Below are 18,930 nucleotides of genomic sequence, written 5' to 3'. Positions count from 1 at the left end.
TTTTTGCATATACATCATCTTGGCACCGCTTGACGTTTATGGCGTACAGTTCCTGAGCTGTTCAATATTTGTGGGATAAATACTACTAAAACCATCTAAGCAATAAGCATTAAACCCACTTTGTGGAAGTCTTTATGGGAAATAGAAGGCAGGCGCTTCCTTGTGCAGATCATATTGGGGTTTCACTCTTTTCATCTGCCGGAGCATCGAAAGTAGGTGGCACTGTTCTAACTGCTTATAATCATGTATCAAATCAAAGCATGCTTTCTTGATCACTTGCTGACCTGGTCATGAACACGGATATTTTTCTCGCTTTTGTGCTGGGTTTTAAGAACTCTGCTGGGCTGCTGCTCCCATGTTACGGTGCCAGAGAAGTGTGGCTAATCATGAGATTGTCATTCATTCATTTCCTCAAAGGTCTCAATCGAGACATTACATGAGGGAGTGGGTGGTTATGGCAAACAAAGGAAATTTGAGAAAATTAAAAGATTTTTTGATATAAAATGTCTATTTCACTTCACAATTCAGAATCATCCTTTTTATTGCTGAAAATATTTTTTTCAACACCGACTTCCGAGTCGTCCTGCAGTGTAGGATACTGGCAAATTTGCTACCTGTTATCTGTGGTAAGGCTTCAAACATTTGAGATCGACTTTAAAATCGCATTTCTCATCACAGGCATCCGTTTCCTTTTCACAACGTGCGCAATTTATTGCTCTTAATTGATAAAAAAAAACAGACAAATTCCAAGGAATCATTATCGCATACTAAACTGTGAGTGTTTCTTCGCCAAACACCCCAGTCATTGTGCCTGACCATCTTTAGATAATGTAAGTTGACTGTAGCATGGGCAAACTTTTTAGCTGAACATTTTCTTTTCAGCGAAAGTTTCACTTCTGTGAAAATCGTTTTGCAGTATTCAGCCTTGCAGCTGAAGGATGTGCCAACCTGCGGGAAAGTTGAATGAAAGAAAAAGATTGGAGTGGACACTTAAGCTCCGTTTAAGTGGACACTTAAGTGGACACCTAGGTCACATGACCTAGGTGACCCACCTGCCTTCTAAGTTGTTCTCTGGGCACCACCTGCCAGAGTCATGCTCGTGATTTTTTACTCACTACACCGACACTAGATTTTCTGTACAACGGGGCTTTTAAAGGGTCTGTGAAAGGGGGTCTGAACAAAGATGCGATGTGCCTAGGATGCTAAAGGAGGCTGCTGCACAAATATTCTCCAGCAAGAATTTTTTAGATGTGTTTTGTGGAAGCTGAGTTATCTGTAGTCAAAATTTGAATTTCCGCGTCTTCGTGCCTTTCTCCCTCCTCTCGTCACTTTTTGCACGCTGAAATGTCGGCGCTCCTCCACCGGCCCCTTGCACTCGCCCCTTCCACCGGCTGCCGACGCACGCGAACCAACGCTAGCTGTCCGCTGATGACGTTCGCTACATGACGTAATGAGCGCGGATTCAGGTGAATGCCCAGCGCCACAGGTCGCCGCTTGGCGCGGAAGTGGGAGTTTTAAAAGTTGTATTGTAAATTATCGGCTCGATCTTGAGGTCTCGTACGCGGCATGAATGCTTGTTGGCCTGTACTCTACATAATGTGAGCATTTTGTAGAAAACCTCAGATACCCTTTTCAGGGACCCTTTAACGCTATCGCATTAAAATTGGCCTCTTATCCACTGCCACGAAACTTTTAGATTAAAACCAGGACAGTGATAACAGCACTTCCACAAAACTAGGTAGCTTGCTTTAAATTCACCATACAAAATAGAATGATAAAATATGGTAGTCTCTCAATATCCTTCTCCTCTTCTCCTTTTGAGCAAGGAAGTGCTACCTTTGTATAGTACAGGAAAAAATAAAGATGACCCCATGGTTTGTTTATCTTGCAGTAGTTTTACTCCTTGCAGTTCAATTATGCATAAAGATCAAAGTTGTAAGTTATGTTAGTTCCTTTCTTATGTAAAAAAAAACAATGATGAAGGCATGCTACATAACTGGCTTGATTACAGTAAAAGTGTTGCAAGTTTTATGCAACAAGTTTATACAGGTGGAGAGTGTTTTCTTTTCTATTTGTATTCTTATTTCAAATGCTGTGGTTGCGGAGCGTTTCTCTGAATTTCCTCTCCCCCAAAACCGGATAGGCGATGTCCCTCTCCAGTTTGCCACCCGTCGCCTGCCACCCTCTTTTCCCTTAAATATGGAGAGGGTGATTTCCTCTCTCCATTTTGCTACCTGCCAACGGAGGCAGGTGGCGCTGCGGACGACAGCGATGGCGCCAAACCGAGGAACGAGCTAATAAGAGTGAACGCTCTAAAATGGCAATAGATGGCGTATGTGCAACCTGGAAGCAAGAATGCGTTTGACTGCACAGCGCCGGGCTGCCCGCCGGCCTGCAGCTGGCGGCACACCGCTCGATAGGTGCTGCTAGGCCTAACTTCGCATCGAAGCCGCAGCGGACGGGACTTTGGAACTCTATAGGCCACTGCCTGAGGGAATAATATGCAGGCGAACGAAGCACGCCACGCGAGCGCCGCCGCTAGGCTTCAGTTGTGTTGTATGTCGCGTGCAAGATGAGTACGGGGGTGAAGCCGACCCTAAAGTACACTCCACGTTCACCTGTTCACGCGCGTTTTCACAGCCCTTGGGTGGCCAGCAGATGTCCCAAGGCTGCGCAGCCGACCCGTTTGTGCGCGCTAAAAGTGATCAAAAGCGCCGTTAGGAGAAACGGAACTTGCAGGGACGCGGCGCGCCGTTCGATTTATTCTATGGTCCATTGAACGCGAGTTCGATAACCGTATAGTGCTATGCTTTATCGTGACATTCTCAAGGAGGCTGTTCTGACTGTTCGATATAAACAATCGCTCGATATATTCAGGTTCGATATATCCGGGCTCGAGATTAAATGGGTAACCTGAAACCAGATGGAGACTCAACTAAGGAGGAAGTTTTAGAAGCTTTTCGCACTAAACAAACACCGCAAGGCTGCATCATTAGTTGTCGAACGTCATATATTTACTACAGGAGCTTTAGTTAATTTTTTTTATTTTTTTTTTCTGCTATGTACAGCATTTATATATTTAGGTGCAAGTTTTTCACTAAACTAGTGCACATATGCGTATGTTCGGCAGGAGGTCATAGCACAGTCCTTTTTCCTTGCGTGGCGCACAGTTTAATCGATAGGCGCGCCGCAACACTAATCAGCGAATAGGCACCTTTAGCATACCGTGTACCGTGACCGGAGTACCGGGAGCCCCCGCGCCATCATTGCGCATGCGCAGATTGCCTAGAGGCCGCTAGATGGCGCCAGGTAACCGGCAGCTGCGCGCAAGCCTTCCGCATCTGGACTAATCAGCGCGTGCTTATTGCCGGTGGGCGTAATTCCGGTACTCCGGTCACGGTTACACGGTATGCTAAAGGTGTCTAATGGCGTACTGCTTTGCATCTGCGGCGGCTTGCACCGGCGTCGCCCCGTTTGCATGTTTTACATAGCCGTTGGTAGCTGACGAGCACACTGGCGTGGAATTCAAGCTCTTTATTGGGCCGATTTGCGCCCACAAAAGAACGAATCCACTCGGCGGCGACGGTACAGCAACAACGTGCATGGGCAGTCGTCGAAGAACGGAATTACCGCCGCTCCCGGCTGCGCTAAATTCAAAGCTGGCGAAGGACTTTCGAGATAAAGTGCCGAAATCTCCGGTTCCACAACCTCGAATGGCGTAGACGCAGTTGCGAGCGGCTGCGGTGATTCTAGATAAATCTGCTGGCCTCTTTGGTCACAGACAAAGCGGTAAAGTCGTGCGGTATAGCGGCGTTAAGAATAAGAAGCATTGCAAATCTTCGCGTCAGTACGTATATGCACAACAGCCGCCGCGGTGGCTCGGTGGTTATGGCGTTCGACTGCTGACCCCGAAAGACGCGGGTTCGATCTCAGCCGCAGTGGTCGAATTTGATGGCGGCGAAATTCTAGAGGCCCGTGTACTGTGCGAATTCAGAGCACGTTAAAGAACCCAAGGCGGTCGAAATTTCTGGAGCCCTCCACTGCGGCGTCCCTCATAGCCTGAGTCGCTTTGGGACGTTAAACTCCAATTAACATAATCATAAACGTATGTGCGAAACCTTTCTCATGAGCCGCCCTTGACTCCTCATCGGAAAATCCTCCTCATCAATCGATATTTATTCAGTCAGTAGACCTTCGTGTTGGTAGGAAGTCAAGGAAAGACAAAATAGCATTACAAAGTGCGCTACAACTTTTCGCAGTGTTTTCTTACCTTTTCGGCGTAAACAGCGTCGTAGTATGTCATAACGGAGAAGGTGTGGTTAGCACGAAACGACGTCATCATAATGCGGCTAGTGGCGCAGCGGCAGAACCCGTCGACCTTGGCGCCTGGCTCGCCTCTCCCCCGCTTGGAAAGCGAGTGGCCGCGTCCTCGGCACGAATTGACGTCGTCACATAGCTTGGTCACATGACCCATTGTCGTCGATCACGTGAATAATGTCTAGCATGACCCGTTGTTATGTGACTCATTTCATTTGTTTGTGTCCGCCGCGGTGGCTCAGTGGTTAGAGCGCTCGTCTACTGGTTCAGAAAGACGCGAGTTCGATCCCGGTCGCGGCGGTCGCATTTCGATGTTGGCGAAATTCTAGAGGTCCGTGTGCTGTGCGATGTCAGTGCAGAACCCCAGGTGGTCGAAATTTCCGGAGCCCTGCACTACGGCGTCCTTCGCAGCAAGACTTGCTTTGGGACGTTACACCCCATAAACCAAACCAAACAAATGTATTTGGGGGTTGAGTTAAAAATGATCGCGTTCTATCACATCGCCCTTGCACATACAGCATCAGCTTTAAAACAAAAATTTGGTCCTATATATGAAAATTCAAAAACGCGATTCGATGTCAGCATCGCGGTCATAGATCATAAGCGCACAGTGGTCCCGTTACTTTCGACATATACCGCATGGTGTCGCACGCGTACGTGTCGTTGAACTCCAAATGGGGATTCCATACCGCGCGGTGCACGAGCAGCGGGTTCACGGAGAAATAAACAACAGAAACGTAAACACGTCCAGCCTGTCTAAGAGAAACCGGATTTAAAAAAAGGGGGGGGGGGGGAGGTTATGTCCACAGAGAAGCAGGAGGAGTACGTATATATGTGAATCGTATATACATTGGCGCCCAGTGCCAGAGAAAGCGCACTGGGTTATCTCCGGTCGTTAAGTAAGGCGAGACTCGTACGAGCTCGGAGATCAAAAACGTGACCACATTTCTTTTCTCCTCTTTTCTTTGTTCTGTGCTTAGCTCGATCTCTCTTTTACACACTGCTTCAGTCGATCCTTCTCTGTGTGCGGCGAATCGTAATGGCATTGGCAAGAGGGATAAGAAGAGGCAGCACGAGAGAACGGCTATAAGGCTATAGTGCGGCGGCGAGCTCTGCACGCGTGCGCTCCGGCGGGAGAGGTCGTTGACCTTCTTTCCTGCGGCGTCCCTTCTCCCTGGGGGCATTAGGCACATTATATTACCCGCCCGCCTGACCGTCCGTCTTTCATACGCCGGCTTTCCTCGTCCCGTCCCCCCCCCCCCCCCCTTTTTTTCGTGGCTTATTATTCCTTTCTTATTCTTTTATCGTCGCGAATCCGGGGTTTCCGGGTGGTTTCAAGACTCAGCGACGAGCCCCCGGAAGCGTCGGTTATTATATCTGGGCCGTGTGATACCGTATTTTCTCGTATAACCCTTACAGAATCTTTTTAGACAGTCTATAGACTCCCCGTAGACTTCTGTCTATAAAGCCTATAGGCTCTCTATAGACAAACCCTAGAGAACAGTCTAATGCAATATAAATCCTATAGACAGTCTATAGACAATCTATAGATTTATGGCTATACACTTTCTGTAGACTTCTGTATATAGACTACGAATAGACAAAAAGAAACATATGTAGGAAGAAAATAGTCTATAAGAAGTCTATAGACTATATATGGACCATTTTTGTAAGGGAACAGACGCTGTCGCATAATAAACGTATGCCTCCGGCATCAGTTGTGAAACTTTTCTAAAGTTTTTTAATTGACCACACTGCAAATTTTTCTCCGGCACGTTTTTTTTTTTTTGTGATACAAGCTGCATCCATTTCGCGGGTAAATGGGCCACCCTTGGAAAAGGGAGGTTTTGTTTTGGAGTTTCGTTGGTCCTTGTGTCGCTGAATTTCCTGCTGGCGTTTCCTTTGCGTGGCTAAAAACGAGGGCTCTGCAGCATGCACGCCACCCCAAACCCCCCTCCCTCCGTCGTTTTTTATTATTTTTATGCGTGGATCGATTACGTTCGAAGTACCCTACTCTTCTTAGCCGATGCGGTCGTCTTTGCCAACCGAGAAAGGAAGAAAAAAAGCCAGACGGGTTCTGTCGAAATAAAGACGCGAGCGTAAATGAAGAGAAAATGAACTTTAAAAAAATGGTCTCTGGCGTTTACGATTAACTTTGGTTGAGAACTGATAGTTGTTTGTAGTAAGTCTTCGACCGTACCTTCTAGGCGGCGGCAGGAAAATATGCATTTCTTCCTAGACCTCCTGTTCATTTTTTTTTATTTCTGCGGTTGCTGAAAATCTCCTTCACGACATGTATATGTGTAAATGGGACGAAGGATGGAACAAGAAAAAAAAAGTAAACGCAAGAAAAGATAGACAGAAAGCAAAAAAAAATATTTGCGCTCATCTGTAGCGTTGTGGACTTACCATTGTAAAATTGAACCTAGAAGATAGGGTAGAATATACAGTTAGGAGTACTTTTGGGAGTACTTAATATACATTAGTACTCTAGTTAGTAATAAGCATATCAATGGTACTTCCTTGGTAGCTAGTGGTTATACGCCATATATGCTGTTGAGAAAAACAGGAGTTTAATACTACCCTCTGGATGGCGCTACTGTCTTCTTCCTGCTTTCAAGCGCCGCTGACCGCTTTTATTCCGTCTGAATAGTGTATGCACAAGCCTCAACTTAAGTCAGTCAATCAAGTTTGCAAGCAAAAACACTAAAAGGTGTTTTAAAAAAATTTTGCAGGCGTGTACGAAATTTCGTAGAAAGCACCTGAATGGTTTGAAATTTTTCCATAAAAACATCGTGATTGGTCATCTTACTCGAGAAATGACAGAATCACACTTTTGTTTTAATGTGCGCGTGGCGATAAAACGTAGAAAAAAATATATATTATGGGCTACGAAACTTGTCTAGAAGAGTATCTCGAAGGATGTGCTATCGAGCTCTAAAGAATACTATTTACTGCTTTCGCTAGCGATCTTAAAAAAAGAAACTTTATTTGCTACTACTTAAGGAACGCTAAATTTGACTTAAAGAGATCACTACTGGCTGCAGAACACTTCCAGAAGAAGAAAAAAAAACGAATTCGCAATGCACGCAGTTTCATTCGTAGCGACTCAAAATGGTTAAGCAACACTGGAGAAGGTTGGCCCACCAGCCCCGAAACATCGTATACCAAGCTGTGTTAGGTTTTTATAAGTTATCTCCTTGTCGCACGCACGCACGCACGCAGGCACGCGCGCATTTATATTCCCACGCGTTCACCTTGCGCACATACAAGCCCCGCCCGGTTAAGCTCGCGGCCCCTTACCCTTTAGTCATGCTTTTTTTCTAAGGAACGTGAATGGAGAACAAGGCGCGCTCTGGGCGGCGAACGTGACATTTACTGCGAGTTTAAGGAATGTTAAACATAAAATAAAATGAAACAACTAGATCAAACCAGGAGCAAAAAGGAGTGCTTTGGGCGTTTTCGAGAGGGTGGTGTAGCTGAGCGCAGCCGCCGGTGGGTGGCAGTCTGGCGGCCCCAGAAACTCCGCCGCCTCTTTTATCGGTCTGGTTTTGGTTCTTTTGTAAAGCGCTCTTCTCCTCGCGGTCCGGTGCCAACGGTAAAGCACGCTTTACAGGCGGCGGTCTTGTGGGGCAGTTTTTCTTTTTTTTTAAGCATTTGTCATTTCTTCAAGCCCGTTTCTTCATGCGAAGAAAAAATAAAAGGAAATAGAAACGGTGCAGTATGGAATAAAAATCCTTATTTCTGCGTGTCTTTCTTTTTCTTTTTTTTTCAGAGCAGGGCTGTATCGAAGTGCATTTCACCCTTCTTGAATTGGCGGAGAAGTTGTTGTCATAGTATTTTGTTCTGTTTCGCACACGCGACGCGACGAGGAAACCGCGGAAAAATCGACGTGGACAACAGTCGAGAGAAGCGCGATACCGATTTCCCCCTCTTGCTGTCCTGGTACTCCCCCCCCCCCCCCCCCCCCTCTCCCCACACTTTTTTCTTCTATTCATGCTATATGAATTACCTACGAGCCCGCGTTGCCGTTTTAACCAGCACTTCTGTTTTTTGCTTATTTTGATTAGGGGCGTGGTTTTATCTCGAAGCGGCTCCCGCCGTATTCGGCCGACCTGGACTTGCGGACAACTTCGTTGTGCCGTTTCCCCTTTTGTGTGTGTGCGCCGTGCCTGTGTACCTTGAGCGCCTAAGGTTCTTTTTTTTGTCTGATTTACTCGCTAACTTAGTTGCTTGGGCAGTTGTCGCAATGAACTAGCCACGCAACTGTTGATGAACAGGGCCTGTTAGGTGATACTGCGAACGCTTTGAACGTCATAGATGGCAATGGCTGAGGATTGAAGCCATGGAATACTGGCGGTGAAATTTTAGTGGCATAGCTTTACATACGTTGAAGGTGTTTCGTGGACGGCTAGAAAAGCGAAAGCGAGCGGAAACTCCGGTCGTGCAAAAGAGGTGAACTGCGCGAAACGAGGAAATAATGGTAAGTAAAATAAAACCGGTACCTGAGGGTAGCTGTCTTAATACGCAAAGCTGCATTAAAATCCACAAAACTGGCTTTACTTGTTATGCGTCGTGCAGAATTGGACTGTGCTCAGTGCAGAGAAAAATCGGCAGGGACGCTTAAGACTTTGTGGGAATGCGAAAGCATTACTGCCCTTGGGTACATTGACATCCACACACACACGCTCGCCCATGAGATGACACCACCCGGAGCGCCATAGGACGATCGTTTGCATCGCAGTTTTGATACGAAAATTGGTTTTTGAGGAAAGGAAATGGCGCAGTAACTGTCTCACATATCGGTAGACAACTCAACCGCGATTTAAGGGAAGAGGTAAAGGGTCTGGGCGGGAATACAATTGAAGGCGCATATGTCGTCGGTTCGAATCCCTGTCGCAAGCTAGCCTCCAACTTGACTAGCATATGTAAGCTGTATGCATTGAGAAATCGTACGAAGCCACTCGGGACGCTGTACGACAAACTGCCGCGTCATAGTTTTGGTACGGATGTTGTCGGAAAAACTGGCGCCACATTGAGATTGGCCAGTGGCGAGTGTATTACACGAGCAACATGTATAGGATATTCAGAAGTGGCTGTGCTCGGCGTGCTGTGTGCGTCATACGGCCGCTTGATGACGTCACCCTATTTTTCTTGTCGTCGCTGGCATTTTCTGTACCATCTGCGAGTACACTATGTACAAACTAACACACACACACACGCCGGCTTTTCTCGTAATGGGACTAGTACTGCTTTTGCATTAAGAAAGCGTTCTCATTTCTCCCTTTGTTCCTTCTCCCTTCCCTCCCTCTTTCCTCTCATCTTTGCTTTCTTCCCTCTTTCCTCTTCGTTCATCGTTTCTGCCTGCCTCCTTCTGTCATTCTTTTGTCGTCCCATCCAGCAAACAACTGAGTCTCGTCTTTCTCTTGGTGCTCCTCTGGTTGTACAGCCCTTCAGCGAGAGTAGGCACTGAACTGGCGCGCTTATTCGGTCTCGCGTTCGAGCCCCGCATTGTCGCACAGACTTCGATTCCCTGCTCTACCGCAGCCGAGCCTGCTGTCGATGAGTGTACCGCAGCCGGCTTCGGTGTGCATCGAGTAGACAGATAAAGCAAACACGAGGACGAAGCAAAGTACAATTCATCGGGCTGTGGTGTACTCGGGTGCGTGGTGTCCATTAGCGCTATGCCGCAGTGTATACGATACCCCGGAGACCCGCGGCGGAGATAACGATCTTGCGAGTTGGGTCGGCGTAGGTGCTGTCTGTGGGGCGACCGGATAACGCTGACGATTGCTTCGTGTTTTACCGGAGGGTAAAGGTATCGCTGGCGTTCGTGTTTCCGTTGCTTCAGAGCGTGTATCGATTCTCATTTGCGCTTGTGAATGGCCTTGGGGCCGCAATTTGTAACGATTGTTTTTTGCGATTCGTTCCTTAGCCTCGTGTGTACCACCGATCAGCACCGCCTTAGATCGGTGCCAGTGTTAGAAGGTGGGTGTTTGAATCAGTCGTAATCTGCTTAACTCCGTCGTAACTGTTCTACCTTAATATGCCTACTAATCCACCCTTGACCCTTCGTATAGGACAGCCGGGATCATGTTGTCCCACTTAGTTCAAGTGCAGGCGAACGGAAAACGCTGCACTTATGTACCATATTTTTTGCGGGCTGAATATTACCGAACAGTCGAATAAACTATTCAGCTTGTCTTTCTCTTTCGCTAATGGGTCTGCTTGGTGTTCTGTGTGTTTTTACGGGTGTGGGTGTACAGTCGGACGCGTCTCTTATTGGCGGGAAAAATAAAAGTTGGAAAACTGTGGAGCTTTTAAGCCTTTTTTCGTCACTCAACTGCCTCGTAATATTTTTTATTTCTAATGCAAGTTCGCTCATTCGTCGATTCGACTAGGGTGCGGATATGTGCCACATTTGAGGGCTTTTTTACCCAGTCATTGGTATCAAAGTGTAGCCCCCTTATTTTTTTTTACAAACCCAGTGCTCGAAACGGCTTGAAAGAGGTGTCATTCAATTTCTAGAGCCATTTTGGGTGAAAGCTTACCATTTTTATGCATGTGAGACACGCGTTCAGCTTGAGCCTTATAAAGAGTCAACGACTTACTGAGCTGATGACGCTTGCTTCAGTGAAAGGCCCTCATAACAGGTGTCGCTGTGACAAGTCAATGAACCGGCCACCTACTTTGTCAGTCAGTCACTGGCAACTGACCAGTGAACCTGTTACGTAGTCTCAACAGTCGCTTGATCGATAATTCAGGCACTCAGTCATTCACTCGTCCAAGTCGATCAAGCAGACAGTGAATCAGTGGGACACCCAGTCGATGATTTAATCGATTAGCCACTTATGCAGTCACCGATAAATAAATAGTCTACCGATCCAGACAGTCCATGAACCAATTCATTCACTGATGTAGTCATTACTTATCCGATTATACAAGCGGTTAATCAGTGAACCTAGTCTGTGCGTGACTTGACCGATAAATCAACTCCGTGTGTAAGCCGTCCACTCCGATCAATCTTACCATTTAGTCGAGCATGGAATTAATCAATTAACCGATCAGTCGATCAGATAATCAGCTGACGAATTGGTCATTCAGTCGATTTATCAAACAAGCAAATTGACTCTGTCAACTGATCATTCGGTCAGATCAACCAATACACTCATTTTCTGCACGCTCAATGAGTGACGCAGTCTGGGAATCAATTTAGATGAACTCCGTGTGTGTGTGCCGTCTTCTCGGATCAGCCAATTGGTCAGAAAACCAGTGCATCGACCATTCATTCGATCTATAAATCAACGAATCAACCACTGTGTACACCGATCATTCAGTTCAGGAATCCCTCAACCAACCGACGAATCAGTAACTCAGTCTGTAAATCCACCGATCAAGAGATCAACTCTTTGTAAACACCGCCTTCTCCGATCAATCGAGCTATAACAAAAAATGAATCAACCAATTCACTAATTCAGTCGCCGCCGCGGAGGCTGAGTGGTTATGGCGCTCGGCTGCTGACCCGAAAGACGCGGGTTCGATCCCAGTCGCGGCGCTCGAATTTCAATGGAGGCGAAATCCTAGAGGCCCGTGTGCTGTGCGATGCCAGTGCGCGTTAAAGAACGCCAGGTGGTCGAAATTTCCGGAGCCCTCCACTACGGCGTCCCTCATAGCCTGAGTCGCTTAAACCCCCATAAACAATAAACTAATTCAGTCGACGAATCAATCGATCAGTTAACCAATCGACAAGTCAGTGGCTCAGTCTATGACTCAACGGACCGACAAAAATTATTACGAGTTAGGCGTTAAAATGAATGAACTAATTAATTAATTAATTGGTTTACGTGTTTGGTTTACGGGGTTTAACCTCTCAAAGCGACTCAGGCTATGAGGGACGCCGTAGTGAAGGGCTGCCGGAAATTTCGACCAGCCGGATTTATTTAACGTGCACTGACATCGTACAGTACACGGGGAATTAATGAATGAATGAATGAATGAATGAATGAATGAATGAATGAATGAATGAATGAATGGTAGTCTTTTATTGCAGGGCTGGAAGGCTCCTCATGTAAGATTGCACATAGGCGAACTCATCCCTATAAGTGTATACCCTCCTCTCCGAAAACAACCCGTTGTTCATCGCAGGCTGCGACTCGCTGCCCGCCTGCTGCGCCCTGCTCTCGGTTCCTCCTCCTCCTCCAGCGGAGGGGCGAGAGGGGGACGCGAAAAGAGGGGGAGGAGGAGAGTCGTCCTGGCATGAGCAGCAGCAAGCGCTGCCGTCCGACGCGCGAGACGCCCTGCGGCACGCCTCCGAGCGCCTGTGCTCGAGGCTAGTGCTGGAGCGCTGGCTGCGCGATCACCGGCTCGTCGTGCGACGGCGGCAGAGCGCCGACGACGTCGCCACCGCCGCGTCGGCCGCCGACGCGGTTAACAAGAGTGGCAGCGACGGCGCGGGAGACGCCGGGGACCAGGAGCAGGACCACGCCTGGGTACTCGAGAGCGCCGGAGGTTCTTCCAGCAAGCGTCGAGGATCTGGGTGAGTGAGCCCGCATGCTTATTGGACAGCTGTAGCCCAGGCCTCTTGTGTATCACCTAGCGAACACTGCGAGTCATTGCGTGGGAGGAGGTGTGCATGCGGGTAGGTGTACGCGCGGTGTGTCTAGAAACGTGAGGGGCACTTAGAGCGGAAAAGCGGACTCCGCTCCTGTCCGGCAAGCTCGTATATGCGATACAGGAAACTCCTGTATGTTTCCGATGAGAGCAGTGCGGCTCACAGCAGGCGAACGTCGTGTTTTCGTGGCCAGCAAAAAGTTAAACCGCGCTTTTTCTTTTCTTTCGCCGAGTGTGTCTCTCCGTGTTCGTGACAAGGCCCGAGAGTTGACGCTGTAGATCGGTGTTACGGCGCGAAAGTTGCGCAGCACTCCGTTAGGATCTCGAGATGGTTCTTGTTTAATTTCTTCCTATTTTATTCTTTGTTTGTATATGCATGGGTTCACTGGAGGTATTTTCGTTTTTTTTTTTTAAATTTTCGGTTTGGAATCACTATTCCGATGGGTAGGCCCCTGTGCAAGATCTTGCGACGTTTGTGGGTTTGTGCCAAGTGAAATAAATAAAAATAAATCGAATAAATATTAGAGACTGGGATTCGAACCCGCGGCGGCGCGAACAGACCAGCTTCGCTGGCCACAGCGCGAGGGCACTAGCCTTTCACCGGAGCCGACCACGCCTCGTGTTAAGCTGCAACACACTCTCAAGCTGTGCGTTGCGCATCGTCTTCTTCATTAATTAATACTACTATCGAACTAATAGTCGCGCTTCGAGCTATGTGGCGATAGTGAGAGAGAGATGTGCGCTCCATGCGTTGGCGTGGACAACGCTATTGCAAAAATTGAGCACTAGAGCAATACGCGTTGACGTTGACAGTATTGCTGCAGTAACGCGGCACTGAAGCATATGCCGCCGGCGTACATTGGCATTGACGATGAAAAAGTTGAAGACGCGCATAACTGGGACAATGGGTCAGTGGACACCTCAATCGCGCTTTCAGGTACTTGGTGGTAGTGTCCGCCTGCAAAAAAAAAAACTGCTTTCGCACAATATGCTTAGCAATGCTAAACCGCCAGCCAATTTTTTTTTCCCCGTTTCCTCGTGCCTCTGATTCTGCGCAGCCATTTTTTGCGCTCAGCTCCTGGCATCGCAGGTCGACGAGGTGCTGGAAATTGAATACGTAAGTTTCTTTTCTTTACCCGCCGCGGTGGCTCAGTGGTTAGGGCGCTCGACTACTGATCCGGAGTTCCCGGGTTCGAGCCCGACCGCGGCGGCTGCGTTTTTATGGAGGCAAAACGCTAGGGCGCCCGTGTGCTGTGCGATGTTAGTGCGCGTTAAAGATCCCCAGGTGGTCGAAATTATTCTGGAGCCCACCACTACGGCATCTCTTTCTTCCTTTCTTCTTTCACTCCCTCCTTTATCGCTTCCCTTACGGCGCGGTTCGGGTGTCCAACGCTATGTGAGTCAGATACTGCGCCATTTCCTTTCCCCCAAAACCAATTAATATTATTATTTTCTTTTCTAGTTAGACATGTAGCCTATCGGTACTGGTCAGCTCGGACTTCCGCAGTTAACAAGCACGCAGTCAAGGCGACCACGCTGTCACATACTCGTGCATATATATCTGTCACAACGACGTGTTGTCCAAACGCTGTCACAACGATGTGCATATACTTGCGCCTCTTAATGCCGCAGAGCAGCACATTCGGGCCGCTAACTTAGCGCTAACTGTACCAGGCACATTGCTGCCTCGCTGCCTTTGAAGTTTGGGCATGAGTACGAACGTAGGACACTTTGTCTGGACGTCCCGTTTCGTGACGGCGTAGTGAGAAAAAGTCCCCGTGGACTAGAGAAAAACGGCATACTACACCGGGCTTCTTCGACGCGTGTACTCATGGATACAGAATTAAAAAAAGCGTGTTCCTAATGGATGTCGTCAGTCGTCTTCTTGCTTTTAACGCGACGGCGTTAAGGCTCTCGTTCTGCAAAAATCTGGCGGCGGCGTCGGCGCTGTGAGCGAAAAAAATGCCTATTTAGGTGCATGGGCCACCTGGGTCACGTGACATTCTAGGGTCATCACAACCTGCCCAGTGGATTGTGAGCAAACTGGCCACCGTGACAGGTGGCAGTTGAATTGGTGATTGGGACTGGTCGCGAGAGGATGAGCAACCAGGGTCGCACAAGGCCCCACCGATGGCAGCACCTGTCATCGTAGTGCACTGGCGCGTCGCTTAACCGCTGCTTCACCACTGCGCCAGGAGGAGTATGAGCACTCCCAGGAATCTATGAATGTCAAGTAGAGAATGATCAGTTCCGCATATACGTTGGCATTAACGCTATCGCATCATGCCCTTAAGGCGGAGGTTAAGTGCCCCCTCCAGTCTTCGTTACTGACGTATTCGCACGGCAGTTTTGTACGTGCGTGATAGAGTCGCGGATAGCTTTCTCTATAGTTTCCACTTCCGCTTTACAGCTACTTCCGTACGTTCTTATTCCTCCTCTCCTCCCACTGTCTTAGCACTACACGACTTGGCACAAGACGACCTAAGTATCCGATGTGCCGTAATACATCATCGTCATGCACCCTGTTTCAATTTTTGAAATGTGTGATTTGTCTTTTTTGCCTCACCGCCATTTATTCCCCCCCTCTCTCCCCCCTCTCTTTCGTCCTTTCCCTCAGTGCTCGGTTCTGGTGTCCACCCGGATTGAGGCAGTTGCTGCGTCTTTCCCTTCTTCCTAACCCCTTCGTCTTTCCGATTTCCCAAAACGACAGTCACGTTCCCTTGCGAGTGTGAGCGCACGATTGTAGTAGTTGTACACGATTTTGTTTTTAAGTGCGTGGTGTTTTTTTTTCGCTCGCTACCTCTTTCTCTAGGCGTCACTACAAATCCACCTATAGTAGCGGCGACGAGGAGGGCGTTTATAACACCGTAGGTGTCTATCCCGCGGCGCACCATGCATGCCCCGTTGGTTTGGCCAGGTTTGGCGTATATGTAACTACGCTCACTACTCCGGCCAGTGTTATTAGCGACCGCGATAGCTGTAATAATACATGTACTCACTCGTGCGGGACAGGCTTTCCCTCTGTTCCACCTACCTCTGCCTTTCTTCCTCGCGCACCGAGGCACCGTGGGCCGGAAAGTGCGGGCCTTTCTTTGATCGCGGGTCACGTCTCCGGGAATATAAGCCGCTTAGCGGAATGGTTTGTCATCCTCGCTGCGCCGGACGGGGTAGGCGCGTATGTAGATTTCCGGACCACTCAGCCGGCGATATGCGAAAGCGGGAACAAAGTATATGCAGAGGGAATGAATACGGGATCTCATCGCTTGAGCGGAAGGCTCGAATGAAATGCGAAAGGGCGGAATAATCCGGCTCGCGAACTTTTTTTTTTTACATTCTTCCTCGGTTATACGAACGTAAATCGCCGCGCGGCACTGTGGAGAAGGATTTGTTTCTGAGCTGTAGTTGGTTGGTTCACGATGCAGAGGAACTGTACAGCCGACAGATAAAATAAAAATAAATAAAAATCAGCCTCGTGTATAGTGTCGAGAAATAAATCTCCCGGCGCAGCTCCTCGAGTGCTCTCTCCGCGAATTTCGGGCAGCTTTTCAAGGGTCGGTGGTTGGTTCTGCCGCTGTTTTCTTTTCACCGTCCCCGTCGAGGGATTAAGCGGAGCATGTTCGCTTTCGAGCGGGGATAGCACTTCAGCTTCTGTGCTCCACTTCACAGTTGGCGCGTATGTTTGCGTTGGCGTCACCCACGCTTCGGCGGAATGTGTCGTCGAAACAGTAAAAAAGCGCCACAAGTATGGGACGACCGTAATGTTAAAGGGCATTGGAAACACCGCAGGCGCTGTGGTATCGTCGGTGTTTCTTGTCGTCGTCATTGTTTGCCATGCTTTTACGTGCCTCTACATACAAAAAAATTGGCAGTGGCTTAGCTCGGCTATGCCAGGATATGCGTAGCGAGAGGTACGTTTCCCTGGCTGAGCTTGTTGTGGTCACTGTATGTGCAGCAATGAGAGACGTCTAGGCTGCATCTCGGCGGCTATGCGCCGTCTATTACGCTCGGTAGCCTGGCGTCTCCGTTTGGCAAGCCGTTCCTCTCTCTGTTCGGGCGTCTCCGCTGCTCTCTTCGCCTTCTGACGCTCATTCTCTCCTTGTTGAGTAGCCAACTGCCAGGCGACAAGCTCAGAATCGGAAGTGTTAATCCTTTCTTCTCTATACCGCCATTTAGCAGCGGCTGGACTCTCCCTTCTCTGCGTGCATGTCAAACGTTGTGATACAGCCGCCCATTACATCTCCGCCTTTTATACGCAATGCTGCGCATGCGGCGCGCGGTTCGGGTGATAGACCGGCGTGCGGCGAAGCGGCGACGAAGCGCGCGCCGCACCTGTGGGGTCTCTCTGGTTACCATTGTATCGGCGCATGCGCACAACTGCTCATCCTCGTTACATCACGAGCGGCTCCGGCGGTGGAGCGGGCACGCGGCCGCGACGAGGGTGAAGCGCACGCCGCACCTGCTGCTCCTCTCCGGTTGCCGTGGTAACGGCGCGTGTGCACAACTTCCCTCTCCCACGTACCGCGAAATGCTCGACTGGTAGCCCAGTGTAGCTCTCACTACAAAAAGTCATTTCCTCCACTGCGTTTGAATGTGTTTGACATTGCGCCAGGAGGAGTATGATGACTCCCAATGAACTATGAATGAGCTATATAGTCTCTAGGGCACCCATAGGGCCGTCCTCCGAGTAACTTTCCCATTTGATTTATTTAATACTACTTAGGTTTTATATCATTTTACGTGGGGCACGCCGTAGGAAAGAGCTCCTAATTAGTTCCGACAACTTTGGGTTCTGTATTGGGCACTTGTAACTCGGGGATATATCATTGAGCTCATTCGTAGTCAAATGCCCGATCATGCCTGTATACCTTTAATCAGACCAAGTGGCGGGCCCATCGTATACGTTATGGTAGACACATTTTACTTAACTTGTGAAAAAAAATTGACAGACGATTACGGTAGCGCGAATTTTGAGCGAAGATCTTGACACGCCACCTGCCACCGCTGGCAGGTGGCGTGTTACGCTGCTATAGCCACCCTTCGGGGTCTTCCCGTGGCCGCCACCTTCGGGTTGTCCATTCGTCCGCTCTCGCCATGGCAGGTGGCGTTTCGCTCTACAACTACTTGACAGCATGCCACCAGCCAACATGCCACCTGTCAGGTGGCATATCGCCCCAGCTTCTACTGCCTGCTAACACGCCACATGTCAGGTGGCGTATCGCCCCAGCTGCTACTGCCTGCCAACACGCCACCTGTCAGGTGGCATATCGCCCCAGCTGCCTCTGCCTGTGAACACGCCACCTGTCAGGTGGCGTATCGCCCCAGCTGCTACTGCCTGTGAACACGCCACCTGTCAGGTGGCGTATCACCCCAGCTGCTACTGCCTGTCGACACGCCACCTGTCAGGTGGCGTATTGCCCCAGCTGCTACTGCCTGCCAACACGCCACCTGTCAGGTGGCGTATCGCCCCAGCTGCTACTGCCTGTCGACACGCCACCTGTCACACGCCATAGCACGCCACCTGTCAGGTGGCGTCGCGTTACGACTACGGCGCGGAACGCAGGAACGGGTGCGTAAGAGCTGCACTCTAGAGTAAGGGGCGACAAAAATGAAACCGACCTTACCAAGAATAAAGTTGTGTACAGCGGGCAGTTTTTCCGCCCGGGTCGGAAGCAAGCGAGCTCACATGCGTCATTTTTAACGTCTGCAGTATATATCCACTACGCGGTGCTCCCGGCCAATCTGGGCGGCTGCGCACTTTGAAACTGCCGTTTCACGTGCGGTGCCCGTTTTCGCTTTGTGGTGCTGTACGGTTTGTCTGGCTTGCTCAGCCCGCCATATCCCACACATATCTATGCCTTTAAACCAAAAATACCAAAAAAAACAGCAAGCCAGGAAAGCGCGCGATTTTATGGCTGGCAGTCTTGCCCTCTAAAAATGGTATATAGCGTACGGCTCCGCGCTACGACGGGTGCGTATACTCTACTCTATTCACCTCAGTGTATG

The 18,930-nt window shown here is 49.1% G+C and overlaps 1 protein-coding gene across 2 annotated transcripts in view; it reads left to right on the top strand.

Moving 5' to 3' along the window:
- The window catches only part of LOC144133380 (apoptosis-resistant E3 ubiquitin protein ligase 1), a 59,961-nt gene that overhangs the window by 3,466 nt on the left and 37,565 nt on the right, over positions 1–18,930 (top strand). For both annotated transcript variants that reach the window (XM_077666459.1, XM_077666460.1), the window contains exon 4: positions 12,463–12,853. In XM_077666459.1, coding sequence (XP_077522585.1) covers positions 12,463–12,853 — 391 coding nt within the window. The remainder of the gene's footprint in view (positions 1–12,462; positions 12,854–18,930) is intronic.

This window comes from Amblyomma americanum, chromosome 5 (genome assembly GCF_052857255.1).
Source record: "Amblyomma americanum isolate KBUSLIRL-KWMA chromosome 5, ASM5285725v1, whole genome shotgun sequence".
Taxonomy (NCBI): domain Eukaryota; kingdom Metazoa; phylum Arthropoda; class Arachnida; order Ixodida; family Ixodidae; genus Amblyomma; species Amblyomma americanum.
This window is presented reverse-complemented; position numbering and strand designations above follow the sequence as displayed.